We start from the raw sequence: 15,988 nt of genomic DNA, 5'->3' as shown, positions 1-15,988 counted from the left end.
TCCCTTATGTTCTGTTCCTAAGTTCTGGATCACATGAGCTCATTCACCTCACCAAGTGGTAAGTTCATGCTCCTTGTGGAGCTTGTAGGTGTGAGTAGATGAAGAGTTTAATCTGTTACCCATAGTTTTAGCACTCTGGATGTAGTTTGTCACACTAGCTTTAGTGTTCTGTAGTCTAATGCCAGCATTAAAACAGATCTGCAAAGAAGACTTGAAAGACCATACTGCTGCTGTAGAAATGGAGGGTATGTGCTGTAGGGAGACTCCTGTTCTGATCAGCCACTCCAGTTTTTGACAGTGCCTGATGCACTGAGCAGTTCTGGGAAATAGCCCCTTTGCTGGGTCCCAGGCATTAAGATGTAGATAATGTCTCTTGAAGAATAGCTGCTGAGGTAAGAGCTCCAGTTCACATGTGACTCTATTCCTTTCCTCCTGGCCCAGGTGATGCTTGAGGATCTCTGGTCCTTCCACTCTGCAGTGTGAAGTGTTTGGAGTAGAAAGAGTGCAGGCCTGGCTGCATAAAACTGCCCCCTGCCTCCTTCCAGCCTCATACTTCCACACTGCTCTCCAGGATGCAGTGTGGAGGAGAGTTGGGAGGCTCAAGTGGGAGATGGTTTCTTTGAGCTGGAGAGTAGTGCCTGACTGTGCGAGTTGCTTTCCTTTTTCCCCATCATGCCTTTCCCAGCTGGACTTTAGCCCCATGTGCACCCACGCAGCCTGTGCAGGACAATGTATAAACTCTAATTTATACCTAGAATACAGGGCTGAAGGGCTTCAGATGCAGAGTTCATACCAGCCTGTGGATGCTACACCACATGTCCTTCGGACACCTTCTGTAGGGTGAGACTGCTGATGTGAGAAATGTTCAAGTCATAAAAGTTAAACACCTATTCTCTATTTAAAATGTGTTCAGGAACCGGTAGCAGTCATCAGGCAGCAGCGTGTTTGACTGCTGAAAGGCAAGTGCACTGCAGACAGATCTTATGCCTACAGCTCTCCTAAGGAGACTCAGCATCTGAGACACAGCAGAAGCTCCAGGATCTACCCTGCTTCTTTTCTTTCTTCCCTAAAGCAATGACAATTCAAAGCACCATTCACAGCAGAGCTGGCACTTGCCTGTTTACTGGCAAAGGCAGTACAGGACAAGTCTTTGAGAAGTGTCCTGTGTTCCCCATCAACCCAAGAGTGAAACAGATCAGATCATCGTGTGTCCCAGGCTTGGCAGGATCATGCTCCCCTGGAGTCACTGTAGTGTAGAGGATGATTTTCCAAGTCATACAGTTGGCACCACCTCTGGGACACTGACTGGTTAATTGGAGTTAATAGTTTTCTCACTGTCCTCTGTGAAACCTCTGTGGCCCAGAAAGCACAAACACCTCGAGCAAAGAGGCTTGTGCTCTTCCCTTATCAGAAAGGCCTTAAAAGACAGTAATAGAAAATCAACGTCATCCTTGACAGCACCATTTTATCTTAGTTTGGACACATCAGCATTAGGAGAGTTGCAAATTGGAAGCGTCTTTGATAGGAAGAGAGACTGAGCAGACTTGGCAGGCAGGATTGAAATAAATCATTCTGCCACTTTCTCACTTCTAATAAGAAGAAGGGGATCGGAGGCACACACAGATGCCATCTGTCTAAAGTGTTGATGCTTCAACAGCCTTGGTACCTATTAGAGTTTCTTTGCAGAAATTTGGCATTATTTGCTGGAAATTAACCCATGAAAAGTAGACTAACAATCAGGAAACATAATCTGTGGATTAAAGGATGTGGTGGAAGCACTGTTCTCTGCCTGAAAAAATAGAACTGGATGTGACACTAGAAAGTGTGCTGCTAGGGAACAGTTACCTATTAATGCCTTAATAACATGACCTTGGTGACCCTAAAAGCTTTTCTCCATTGGAGGCTGTTTGCAGATGAAATCTGGTGAGGAAATGTGTGAGACTTACAGAACCCTGTGGTCTTTCCAGGATAAAACACAGTAGTTGCTGTACAATATCTCTGTGCTGTTCTGCTGCTGCTGCCACTAAGCTCTTTAAAAGCCAGCAGGTTATAAAGCAGCACAGAAATGTTCTAAGACTGATGGCTCCCAGGACCTTCACTTTACCTTTTCTAAAATGGGCTTTCAGTGTATGCCTCTGACTGATGTGTTTCCATGTCACCTTCAGGTAGTCTTAAACATTTCACCTTGTAAAGGAAGCAGCTTATCAAAACTGTGCAGGGTCCACTGAAGGAGGGAAGGCAGATGGTGTGAGCTGTTGGGAATGAGGGGGTTTTGGGTCTTTGTTGGCTTTGTCCTCCAGAATGTTTGAGCTGTTATAGTTCACTTTTGTCTTTTCTCTGTCACAAGCCCCACCTCTCTTTCGCATACGTAAAGTTCTCTTTTATGGTGGTAAGACCTCTTCTTCTTTCTTTTACTTTCCTGTAGTTTATGCCCTTAGTGTCAAGTGTCTCCTTTAGCACTTAGATGGCCAGGTAGTCCTAGTAGCAGTCCTTGGGCTTAGCTTCTGTGGCTGCTTTGCATCTTCGTCTTCTGCAACTTAGAAGTGTTTTAAACATTCTAAAAACAGAAAAAGGCTTGAATTGCTTGCTTTTAGTGCACTGCTTAATTTTGAGGAACTAAGTCTGATTTAAGTCCTTTTTGTGTCCAAGTCAGACCTCTCCTTTGCAGGAACAGCACCTTCCCCATGCAGAAATAGCAGCTGGAGGCAGCGCCTGTCCAAGTTAATGAAGTTATAATTGTCTGTTGGTTTCCTCAGTCACAGGGAACAAAGCAGGCACAGTTATTGCTCTGTTTGCGTCCAGATCTGTGGAGAGAGTTTGTATTTTCTTCTGCAGTTGCTTGAGGGATGTCAGCAGTTCAGACACTGAGTATACTCCTAAGTGCTGAAGAAAGATACAAGATTATTGATATAAAACAGGAATGGACTTTCCACAGCTCCAATACAAGCAAATTCACTTTGGAGGGAAATGGACCATAGTATATGTAATTTGTCCATTGAACCATTACTCCTGGGGACTGTGTCTCTCAGATACTGGGCATTCCACTGCTTGGCAGTTGCCAAGGCTTATGGAAAAATTCTGAATGAAAATTTCTCTGGATTTTGTGTTTTCAGTTGCATAATTCATACTTGATGTGGACCTTCTTCTTGTGCAGGTTGATGAAGCTTCAAGAGAGATACAGAAGTTTCTCAGTGTTTTGAATTATTTGCAAGAATTCACATTTACATGAAAATAGATGATGATAATGATGTAAGATAAGCTTGTCTGTCAGGTAACTGATTAGAAAACTACAGCCATTTTGCATCATGAAGATGTATCTTCCACTTATGAGTATCTGTAGCATGTATTGCTCACATGTGCACAGATCTACCCAGCTACTGGATACCTGTACTGAAGTCCTAGATTAAAGCTATTCAAAGTTAAGAAAAAGACTTCCTCTTTTCAACATAGCTGAATCCTGTCTGCATGTCAGCAGTGATGCCCTTGGAAAGTTACATCAGTAAGGAGGTACCCACATGTAAGATAGGAAGAAGAGTCTAAACTCAAATTCTAAGGATATAAACCTGAGCCTGAGCTAAAATCATGTGTGTCTTAGTATAATATCTCACACTGTAGACATGGACTAGCAGCGTGCTGTGGTGCTAGAGTGAACAAAGAAGCTTGGCACAAAGTGTATTCCTGCTGTGAGGCCTGGCAAACGAAAGAGATGGATATGGACGGGCAGCACTGGGTAGCAGCAGTGCAGAATTGATCACCTGATAACGCAGGGTCACAGTACAGACAAAAGCCAGCTGCTGAATCCTCATAGCATCATGAAAAAGGAATTAATTTTAATCTTTTCAAGGGAGATTTTGAAGAAAAGCAGCGCAGTACAAGGAGCTGCCTGTGTAAGCACATGAGGGGTGGCTTGGGAGAAAGCGTTTGGGAGAACTTAACAAGTAGTTTAAAAACAGGGATTGTGGGCTGATCAGAGGTGGGAGTCAATTGCTGAAAGATGGTAGTGTGGACGTAGGCTGTGAAGGGCCTTGAGAGTGAAGACATGGTGAATACATTCCTCGTGTTAAGTAAGAGAAGCTGTGATCTAGGGAGTTAAAATGTAGGTCTGAGTATGGCCAGTGCTTCAGCAGTGTAGGTGTGTGGGAAGGGTCATGTTGTGGAGGTATGTGCATTACACAGGGAAGAACTGTGTAATTGTAATTGTTCCAACATTGTCTGGGTACAAAAACATTAGGAAACCTGGAGGGAGGAAGAGGCTCAACAGCAGACACTGCCTTCTGGAAAAGAAGTATCATTAATTTCTCCAAACTGGGGATCCACCTCCTGTGTAGCTCGTTTGGACTTGCTTGTGACTCATACTGTCAAACTCTTGGTGCTTTCTGCTCTTGTCTCCTACGGGATGTAGTGTAACGTGTTGGTATTGCTTTTGTTTGTATCTAAGAATGAACAGATTCACTTGCCTTGATTTTTCCTCTGCAAAGATGGAATCTCGACTGTGATATGTTAAATGAAAAGACCATAAGAGATTCGTCTGTTTTTATTGCTTTGACAACCAAAAAAATCTTCAGCAAATGGAAGTATTAATTAGAGCTACAGAAATAAACTCCAGAGCCCCAATGGTCAACCTCCAAGAACCCCTGCTTGCTGCCAAAATTCTGTGCTGTGAAGATTTTATGTCTCTATAGATACTTCATACTCAAAACATTGCATAGTGCAGATGTGCTTTATAAAACCTTCCTGTGCCTGATGGCAAATTCAGTGGTAAATTCAGACTTAACTGCTTATTTTTCCTTCCTTACAGAGCATGAGAAACACAGACTGTGTAAAAGTGCGGACTATATGAATTTACACTTCAAAGTGAAGTGGCTGTACAATGAATATGTTCGTGATCTGCCTGCCTTCCAGGGAAAAGTGCCTGAATATCCAGCGTGAGTGTATTATGTGTCCTTTAGTAAATCCCCACTATCTGTCTCCTTGTGTTACCTTGAGGGTAGGGGGATCATTTGGTTCTCCTGTGGCTGCCTTCATGATAACAGCATTTCTTCATTCCTGATGTTCTGTGCTTTTTCATGTGCATGTTTGTCCCCTGTGGTGTTCTGTGCCACTGCCCCAACCCAACTCAGTCCCTTATTGTACAATATCTCCCAACATTTCTAAAGCTTTAGCAATGGCATGGGCAGTCTGTTAAGTCAGTCTGTGCCTGCAGTGTGGGCTTCAGTCAGTTCTTGAACAGCAGATGTAGGCTTACATTCTTGTGTTTGTAGGTACAGGTTTATGTCTTTATACTGTATGCCTCCGATTACAGATGTCCTATGTGCACACTACAGGATTTGTAAGATAATGTTTTCTATTTTTTAGAAAGACGGGGTGGTTTACCTGGAAAGATCAGATAAGCTGTTCCTCTTGAGCTCCAAGCAGTTGTTTGTAACTTTTATTTAACTTTAAACGAGCAACAGTAGATTTCAGACCTGGAGAAGGTGTATGAGCCCAAAAGGGAGCAACCCAGAGATAATGCTGTAGCTAGAGTTCCTTGCCTAAGGCAAGAGCAGGTATCCTGGTTCTGACCAGTGTTTTAACTGGTTTTCAGAGGCTTTCAGTGATGGTTGCACCACATCTCCTTTTTTCCTGTGCTTCACTGTTACCCCTCCATTGGTTTGGGGGGTTTAACACACTTTCCTTTTTCTCCCCCAATCTTTCTTGTTTTGATTTGAGCTTGTTATAGGCTGGGCATGGAGAATAAATTGTTCCTGCTTTATAAGACTAAAATGCTCTGCTCATGTCTCTTCCCAGTCTTGTGCTGGTTCTTGTTTCTTCCCAGCTTTCCTTGTAAGGGAGGTTTACTCACCTCTTTCCAGCTGGTCTCTGTCTGAACATACAATACCCAGCCTTAAATATCGATGTTTCATCTAGACCTTGCCTTGCATTGCCTTGCAGACAGTGCTGCTGCTCTCTGGGTTGACAGCAACCCTTTCTTTTATCTTTTATTCAGAATTATTGTTGACTCGTGGTGCTTCCAGTGGGCCACAGGCCAGCCCACAGGCACCCTCAGCATTGTGTCCTACCACGCTGCTGTTCCCATCCTGTACATGACTGTTCACTTCTGTCCAAATGCAGCACTTTGCACTTGTCCCCCTTGAAAAACACATCGTGCCTGGACTCTGTTTCCAGTTTGGCACTTTGAATTCTCCTCCCATCCTGTTGTGCATGCGGTCCCTCAAGCCTGGTGCCAGCTGCATACTAATAAGACATGAGGCAATTGGCATAATTGCTCGTTGTGGGCTGTGGGCCTTGATTAACAAACCAGGTCAGCAAGAGGCATAAACCCAGTGAACAGGGTGCTGGAATGGCAGTCTCAGAAGCCTTGTTCTCTTTGCTGTGCCTCTGAGTCTGGGCAATCTCAGGCAAGCCATCAGACATTCTTAATCTCTCTTTTTCTCCTGTGTAATCGGGATAATGATGCTCAGTTTTGTTCTGCAGACTTCTGCAGTCTGTTCTGCTTTGCTGCCCTTTGTGGTAGAGCTTCAGTGCTCATGTGCACTTGCAGCCAATGGCTTTGTTACTTCACTCTTTTATTTTAGAACAATAGGCACATTGTCACACATAGGTGATGTTTATTTCAACCATAACCTTCACCTGTCACAAAATATCCCCTTGATATCAATTACAGCTACGTGCTCTTGTCCTTTGATTTGCTTCATCACTAGTACTTTCAGTCTTGAAACTTCCTTAAACAAAGGAGTCTACACATCAGGTTTGCACATCAGTAAACTCTTTAGGTGAAACTAAATTGCTGCTGTCCAGACAACAGTTGGGTTGTCTGACTTCTTGTCAGACAAGAGGTTATCCACAAACTCGCTTTTCATGTTGAAACTATGAGAAACCATGTTTCTGATAGCCTTGAGATATAATTGAACAAAGTGAAGGCTCAAAAGAATTGAAGCTGAAGTTTTTATACTCCCTTTATTTTCTGAAATTCAGCAGCAGTTTCTGAAACGGAAATAGCTATGTATCTGGGAGTGAATCTTCAAAACTTCCTCTCTTCAGCTTTTAGCTGCCAGCTAACCTAGCTTTTTAGATGTGTAAAATAAGTCTTCTGTGTTTTGTTTTAATACTGATGTTAGCATGCAGCTAGCATTGTAGCTGCCCTCTCTCTGGTGAGGGAAGGTATTCCTTCCTTGAGATCCTGTTGACTTATCCCAGATCTCTTCATCAAACACAGTATTTATTCTTCTACTCTTTGGAACCCTGCCTGCCTTCTTGCCTCAGCACTTGCCAAGACCCAGAGGTTGTTCACCGGATACCCACAGCAAATGAACAAGATGAATTCACCTGTGAAGTGTGACACTGCAGGAGCCATGCTCATGGCCAAGCTGAAATGGTGGTGTTTTGTGTTACCTCTCTGTTGTGCAGCCAGCAGAGGTAAATTTCCATTTAGTCCCAAAGTGCTGCTCCCTTTCCCAGCAGGCAGGACTGAAGCATATTCCGTACATACCTTGTTTAGAGGGGTTGGCTGTGCTGTCTGGAGTCAGTGCTGACCCCAGTGAGCACAAAATGTCTCTGAAGTAGCACTGTGAGCTACTGCCTTGTGTGCTGGTGCGTGAGTCATTACAGCGTTTGCGTCTAGATCAATAATTGAAGCAGGCAAGGGAGAAGATATTTGCCATATAAATTTTGAAGTTATTTCTGCATGAAATCAGATTATTTTTATTCGGTTTTGTGCTGGATAATTTTGAATATGGTTCTGGATATGTTGCCTTTGCAGTCCCCCCTCACTTGCTCAGCAGCCCAAGACCTGATAGTAGACCACTGTAAGGGGTACTTGGCCTAAGATAGCTCTAGGTTTGTGTTACAGTTCAAAGTATGTTTTGGTCCTGAATATGCACATGGACTGGAAGTATTTATGAATTATTTGCATCTCATGTGTTTTCCTGCCAGCCAATAAAGGGCAAAGTTGAGGCTGGCTTTGCAAATGTACCTACAGAATGTCCTGACCTGACCCTTAGTGATTCATTTAACATTCATACTAAACCTTTTCCTGAGGGCAATGCTTTTTTTAATGAGGGGGAAGCAAATGTACCATCCCCACCCACCCAACAGCACCTTTTTTGTTGCCACCTTTGTTTAGACAATTTGGCAAGACAGTAAAATACCTATGCACTTGATTTTGTACATCAACATATGGTAGCCATAAAAATGGGCAGTGACTGTTCTCAACAGCAAATGGCTCTTTCTTGTGAATGTGGTGCCATAACTAAGGGTGAATGATAATCAGGAAGTTGCTCTGCTTCTCAGAGTGAAAACTGTGGCTTCTGGCACCAACAAGTAATCCTCCCTGCACATTGACCTGTGACATGTGAAGCAGTCAGCAACTCACAGCCTGGGAACTGTGAAACAGGTGGAAGATGCATAGTTACTTCCTTGTAAAATGCCTGAGTTCCCTTCTAAGGCTCTAGTTGTTTAAAATACACTATTGCAGTTTAAAAGAAAATGTTGAAAGCTTGAGAAACTTGCAGCAGACTTCAACATATGCTGACTTTTAGGAGCCTGAAGTGCCATTCAAAAGGAATTTTTCCAGAATACAGGAAGTCCATATGTCTGTGACAGTATTCCACTGTTGCTGTCTGTAATAAATAGGGCTGCATAGACAGGTTTCTGTTGGCATTTTAACACTGTGTCAGTTACAATTTCCAATATTAGCATTGATGTGCTTTATATTTCAAAGTTTAGAGAGTATTTAAGGCTATCTAGTGTGCTCTGCCTGTGAATTTGCTCTTGATCTCCCTCTCATGTCTGGCACATGCTTTCATGTTCTTTGCAAACTCAGCCCATAATTAGCACAATCTCTATGAACGCAGCTGCCTGTTTAGAGGAGGCTGTACTCTCTGAAGCTCATATAATAATCTTTTGTATGGACTAAATCACACATGGGCACTTTTTTCTTTTATTTGTGAATGCTGTTTAGTAATATTTGAAATTAAGATTTGCTTCAGCTGTGCTATGTTGGCACTTGCATGCAACAAATTCTAGACAGACATTTAAATAAGGCTGTAAGTGCTATCTTATTGCTTAAACACAGACAACAAAAACACACCCACCCCCTTTTATACTGTGTGAATATGTCCCACAGAACAGAGAACAGAGGGACAGAGAACAGCTGTAAGATCCCATCACTGAAGCTGCCTCTCACCTTGACTATTTGGACAAGGTGGGATCATGTAGAAGCCTTTCAGTGCAAGAGGTAATCCCAGACACCAGTTCATGTGAGACACCTCTCATGTGTCAGATTCAGCAATGGCTGTTTCAGCAGCTTCTTAATTCTGCTCTACCACTTAGCTTATCCTCCAAAGTGAAGGGGAACAACAGAGACAAACTTTGCTGTCCTTGTTCTTGGAACTCACTATTTTGGGGGTCTTGCACCAATGCAGTTGGTCCAGTACTCAATATGAACTAAGTTTGTGCTTCTTCATAAGAAAACAATGAAGAGCTGCTGACAGGCTGGCAAGCCCTAGCAGATGTCACCAGAGGTTGATCTTATTCAGGCATCTTCACAGTGAGATCAGCAGCCCGTGGAAATGGGAGAGTATTCTAAGGGAGCCTCAGGGAAAGGGAGAGCAGGATTAAAGTGGAGAAAACTTCCAGCCTTGATTCCTCTTTCTGGTCTTCCAAGAAGATATCTGTATCTCCAGATGAAGTGACTTAAGGGCCCTGGGAAACAGGTGCTTCTTTTCCTCCCTTTATACTTGTTTACAGCTCTCACATGAAAGCTGGTACATCCAAGTGGGCAGCAGGACAGGTGCCCTTTGGCATGCAGAGATAGTGGGTGTGGAGGTCTCCCTTGTGCTATCTGGCACTTGAATGAAAGGGAAAGAAACAACAAAGTGCTTTGAGATGATGCAAAGTTAAATGTGGTTCTCAAGGGGGAAAAAAGGGAAGGTACCAAGAAGAGAAAAGATAGGGAGAAGGACAAAAACAACTCAAGACCAGCAGACTTCAGAGGCTGAGCTGGGCTGTGTCCTGCTGGTCCAGCCCAAGTAATGGTACAGGCCCTGCTCACTGGTGCTTCAGAACAGGTACAAGTATATTTGGGAACTTGGACTACATGCACAGACAGCAGTGTTCAGACATCTAACAGTGGCAAGCTTTCACAAGGCTTGCTGGAACTGCAGCACTGTCAGAGTCTAGTTGGAGTGCTCCATTTCCTGCTGTAACTTGCTGTCTTTCCTGATCCTCCCACAGGTGGTTTGAGCAATTTGTGATGCAGTGGCTGGATGAAAATGAAGATGTTTCCTTAGAATTCCTGCATGGTGCTCTGGAGAGAGATAAAAAAGATGGGGTATGTAGGTCACGCTGAGTGAAATACTTGGTCCTACATCATTCAGTGCATAGAACCAAATAAAACACTGTAAATTCAGCTGTCATACAAATGGAGGATGTGGCCCTTTCTGCTTGCCAGACAACTGGGAAACTCATTTATTTTAGGACTTTACAGGTCACAGAGAGCTTTTTAATAGCAAGGTACATATCATTCATTTATGTCTGTTCTGCTGCTGTTAATCTGTCAGCCAATGGCTTGGTGCTCTCTCTGTTTGGAAGAGGTAATTGAAATTGAAAATTGAGGCACTTTGCATATACTTAGTCATGCAGTGAGAATGTGACCTTAATCCACTGACAGACCAATCTTATTCTTAATTTGCTGAGTATTCCCTATGGAGAGAAGAGCTTTCTTGTTTATTCAGGGACTGTAGTTTGTGATACTAATGGAAACATTCTGTTCAATACCTAAATTTAAAAAAAAAATAAAATTAAAAAGAGCTCTTTACTCTCTCCTTCCTTCCTCATTAACTGACAGACCATGCATTTCATCAAGGGTCTCAGCATCACGCAGCACTTCCCTGGTGCTTGTCATGTCATCACTGGTAAAGGACTTACAACCCAGCTGAACTGGCTATTTAGCATCTCTAGGCCTTTTGGAGAGTTTTTTTGACTAATTCAGAGGAAGATGTAGGTTTTGATAAATTTGTCCTGCCTTCAATGCCACAGATGATGGAAACACCCATGAAATGAGTGTGTTTCAGATCTTTCTGCTTGACAGTGACTCTTTGTACTTCTGTTTTAGTTCCAGCAAACGTCCGAGCATGCTCTGTTCTCTTGCTCAGTGGTGGACGTCTTCACCCAGCTCAATCAGAGCTTTGAGATCATTAAGAAGCTGGAGTGCCCAGACCCTGTCATTGTTGCTCATTATAATAGGAGGTTTGCTAAGGTAATACCCTCAACGTCCAGATGTTAATCTTGCCTTAGTGGGATGTAAAACAATGTAATGGTTTTTTTGTTTTATTTCCTGGAGTTCTTCAGCAGTGGTAGGGGACAAGTAACAGCGCTCACATCTTGTCTTCACAGACTATTGGGAAAGTGCTGATGCAGTATGCTGACATACTATCCAAGAGCTTTGAGTCCTACTGTTCCAAGGAGAAACTGGTGAGTTGTGCTGAGCTTCTCTTTTGCTCTGGAGAATCACATAATTGTCCTGATGAAACCAATTTCACATTGCACCTGGCTGTAGTGATGGTGTAAATATTTTCAGTATTGTTATCATCATTCATATGCTTTTGCAGATTGAATTGTGGCTTGGCCCTGGAATAAAAGCAGGTCCTGAAGATGATCTGCAGGGCTTGGAGGCTGTCAGGTCGCCTTGAAATTAACTTCCACACTGCCTGAGTTGTGTGTTACAGAGGTGATTGAAAAAACAAGTGGGCACAGATTGCTCTGTTGATCTGGTATTTTGCAGAGATCTCCTGTCTGGGTGTTCTGGAACTGACCATCCCATTTCAAGCTGAAGAAAAAACGACTTGGTTTTTTTTTTTAATGTTTGAGTGCTGAAATCTGTGCATGCCCTACCTCCTGTTTGACTCTCTGATCTGGTGGTACTTGGGGAAGGGTATTGAGGCACAAGGTCTCTCACTGGTGACAATGTGTTGGCATCCTGAGCAGTAACAGGCACTTGCTTTTGTCCCTGCAGCCCTGCATCCTGATGAATAACATCCAACAGCTGCGGGTGCAGCTAGAGAAGATGTTTGAAGCCATGGGTGGTAAAGAGGTAAGAGAGCTCAGGGACTGTGTTGCTCATTCCTGCTGCACTGTTGTTACTAGGGTATGTGCATCATAATGGTTCTTGAGGCCTGCAGTCATGAGAAGAGCCTTGTGGCAGCTGGCACTGTAAGTGTGAGGAGACAGCAGTAGCTAAATACTTTTCAACTATATCTGTCATAAAAAGCAGGAGCAAATATTTTGAAGCACAGAATAGCATGGAGAAGGAAAGAGAAGGTTGCATGTCATGCTCATGTGAGCTGGATGTGGACATGGCTGGGGGTTTCTCAACTCTGAAGACAGAGAAGTCTGAGAACTGTTGACAGTTGAATCATTTTATATGGCATACAATTGTGGCACAGTACCTTTAGCATGAGATGTTCAAAATCTAGTACATTAGAGACTTGCAAATAAGAGTTCTGTACTCATGTTTTGAGGGATACTCAGATGTATCTATTTTTATGAGATGTTAATTTTTACAGAAATAATGTTTTATTCCCCCAGATCACTATTTCTGTTCTCATATAATCTGTGTATCTTTTTTTTCTCTTCTTTTTTCACTGCTTTTCAAGATTCAGGAAGATGAAGAAAAGCCTGCTGATGCTGATGTTAGGAAAAAATTATTTTCAAGTGCATTTACTTTGGTTGTATTGTGATAGAGCCTGTGCTATGACCTGTATGCCAAGAGGAGAGTCAGCTTTGCTGATGGACAGCTTAGTTTTTGCCTGTATTGCTTTTCCAAATCTTTCTTGTGCTCAGTGGCAGAATTCTATGAAGTGGCAAAAATCTCAACAAGTAGATTTGCCCCATGAGGCAAGGAAAACTGCTGTCATTCTTTCACATGTCACCTCAACAATACTAATTTCTGAGCCCTACATCAAGAACCAGCATTATATGGTCCCAGCTGTAATAGCAGCAGTAGCTAAATGCTCATTTGTGGAAAAAAAATAAACTTGTGATGAAATGTTTGTGAAGTGGCTTATAAAATTTTAATGCCTGTGCATTTAATTTCCCTTAAGGAAGCAATTAGATGCTATTTTCTGTAGTGGTAGCCATTAAGTAGGGTTTTCCTACAGTTCAAATTGAAAATATTCCCTGATACTGTATTAAATAAGTGGAGAATAACCTGTGCTTCTTGAAACTGTTGGCTACTTTTCCTAGACTTCTTCTCTGCATTCTGTCCTTTAAAACCTTTCTCGGGAGATGTAAGTAAAGTAAAACAGAGGTAATGAATCCACTATTTCCCCTGTGCTGTGAAATCGAAAGAAAAAAGAGGGAAGAGAGATCCAGACAATGAGCAATAAAATACACAGGAAGAAATGTGACAAACATGCTAGGAAGCTGGTTTTTGGAAGTGATTTTTTCTTTTCTTCTCAGATGACGCTTATTGCCCTTCATGGGGCTGCTGCTGATCACCAGAAATAAATCGTGTTGTGTTAGGTGCCTGCATTATTTGCTGTCCCCAGGGGTTTCCCGCTTGGTGACTGTGTGGAACATTTGCTTCTTGACTTGAAACCTGCAGGTTCTCTGTTTTGCTAGAGTAAACAAGGGCTTGTCCTAGTTGGAGTAGTCTTTCTGATGCAGATTGAACCTGACTACTGGGTAACAATTGGTGAGACAATAGCTTTGAAAACAGAACTTTATGGAAAATGTATCTGTGGGTTTTATCCTCCTTCAGAAAGGACAGTTTTTACTTGCTATGGCAGATCTCTTTTATATTCATCTATACCTCACACAGTAGCTTGCACAAAACTAAGCATTATCCTGACTACTCTATCCAAAAAGGATCTGCTTTCTTGGGGGAGTAAGAAAGTAGCATAGTTGTATGTCCTGATCTTGAACTGTTCAACTTTCTGTGTTCTCAAAAGTGTTTTTGAGAGCTAGGTACCAAATATTCCATTGTTGCTCTGGCAGATATGCCAGGTGTACCATGCAGCTAGACCTGGGGGACTGGTTTCAGTTTATGTGTGGCTTCATCTGCTTCCAGTTCGCAGATCCATCTCCAGCTGCAGCTGTAGCACTGCACAACTCTGGAAAGCTTTGAAAGATTGCTGCTACCTAGTGCTCTTTTCCAGTGGGTCCACAACCCACACTAACAGAAATCCATATAACTTACTCCCTTTTGCAGCAAGGGAAATGAAGGGACAGGGCTCATTCATACTCACCCTGCAGTGTAGTGGCATAACATGGAACAGAAGTGCCCAGTACTATTTATTTACTCCCTTCTCCACCCCCTGCCCCCAATGGCTATGGTACCTTTTCTCTTCACTTCTCTTATTCTTTTTTCAACTGTAGTGCTCAGAGGGTACAAAACAGGGGGAAAATTGCCCAACATCTCTGGTTTAATGTGTTGACATCATGTGATCTGTGAACATTATTAGTCAGAAACAATAAGGACAACAGCAAAGCTTTAGAGAGCTCTGTGTGGAGGGATTCTCTTGGATCTGTGCTTGAGAACTCAAAGCAAATATATTTACGCACACACATACATATGTGCATACACAGAGAAAAGTATCTTAAATTATTTTGGGGAATTATAATTAATACTTGCATTTCCCTTTTGCACTGTGTTGATCTCATGGGATCAAGACAGTGTCACCATGACTCAGGAGCATTCTCAGACATCCCTAAAGCATGTTTTGGAAAGGCAGTGTTTATGGAGTGGCAGATAGCATTAAAAGCATAATGAACAGTGGAATTGGGGGGTGAGTCCTGGACAAAAACTGGATACATGAACATCTTTTGAAACCTTTGATTCATCTGAATCATCTCCAGTACACCCACAGAATGGAGATAATAATTTAGCTCTGTGCTAAAGTGGGCTACATATATTCAGTGCTAGTGTTTGCCTGAACTTGGCCCATTTATTTAATTATTCATACATTATCTAATAAAACCTAATGTGTCCTGCATTTTCAACCCACCTCTGCAGTTTTCCAGCAGAGTTCAGCCTGCAGTCCATTATTTTGCTTAGCTTTTCATGAGTAATGAACTCATGCCACTGAAATTAAAAGACGTGGTACTGCATTGCATACTGCTGGAGTCTAGATGTACTGTGAAAGACTAGTTTAAAACATTTTAAAACGCCTTTTTTCCCCAAAGTCAAGCATGTGAGGTGAGTATCAGAGACAAGCACTGCCTGGGAAACCCAAGGAATTAGCTGCTGAGTATCCACATATTGTCATCACACAATTTTCATGCCTTCGGTTTCAAGCTAATCTGCACAATTAAAGCTTCAGGAAACTCTCCTCTTAATGCTTAGCCAGAGTTAGCCCACATTTTAAATCCTAAGTTAACCACCTGAATAACAAATTGCAGGATGGCTTAGAAACAGCCAAGATTTAATAGCAGTGTTCTCAGAGGATTTGCAGTATCCACTCTTTGCTCCTCTTTAGCTTCCCACATGCCATAGCTAAGGCCACCCTAGTATTTGGGAAGTTGGCAGCTGTTGTTTGGATTCAGTGCAGGTCCCTAAAAGAGGGTTGGACCTGGTGAGCTCCCTGCCTCACAGTTACCTCTGCAGAGTGGAGCTCCCAAGGTCTGGTGGAGGGAGGCAGAGCAAAAATCAGCAGCTTCAAACCAGAGTCAGATGTACTCCATAACTTGCATAAAGCTAAAATAAGGTAGCAGGGCGTAATTCTTTACCTGCTGATAGGTCAGGTCAGACCCGATGATTTCACAGTGTGAATTGATTAACATCTTCAGCCTTTGAGAAGGCAAGAGCCGTGTCTGTCCACGTACACCAGCTACCAAGAAGCCTTTCAGTTCTGGTCACTCGCACTTCACCAGTGACTGTAGAAACCAAAGAACTAATGGCACCTCTTGGAAAACTTGGAAGCCCATCACAGCAAATTCTTAGACTCAAGGCTTCTGTTTCATGCATGAGAGAAGCAGGAGATCAACCTAA

At 42.7% G+C, this 15,988-nt stretch overlaps 1 protein-coding gene across 1 annotated transcript in view; it reads left to right on the top strand.

The window, feature by feature from the left end:
- Positions 1–15,988, top strand: part of UNC13B (unc-13 homolog B) — a 181,858-nt gene that overhangs the window by 135,740 nt on the left and 30,130 nt on the right. Inside the window, exons 25-29 of the mRNA XM_029961542.1 lie at positions 4,799–4,925; positions 10,234–10,330; positions 11,114–11,257; positions 11,395–11,472; positions 12,014–12,091. Of these exons, the coding sequence (XP_029817402.1) occupies positions 4,799–4,925; positions 10,234–10,330; positions 11,114–11,257; positions 11,395–11,472; positions 12,014–12,091 (524 nt within the window). The remainder of the gene's footprint in view (positions 1–4,798; positions 4,926–10,233; positions 10,331–11,113; positions 11,258–11,394; positions 11,473–12,013; positions 12,092–15,988) is intronic.

This window comes from Manacus vitellinus, unplaced genomic scaffold, assembly GCF_001715985.3.
Source record: "Manacus vitellinus isolate BGI_N305 unplaced genomic scaffold, ASM171598v3 scaffold_36_pilon, whole genome shotgun sequence".
In the NCBI taxonomy this organism is placed as follows: Eukaryota; Metazoa; Chordata; class Aves; order Passeriformes; family Pipridae; genus Manacus; species Manacus vitellinus.
The sequence above is the reverse complement of the archived record's forward strand: the minus strand, read 5'-3'. Positions and strand labels throughout refer to the sequence as shown.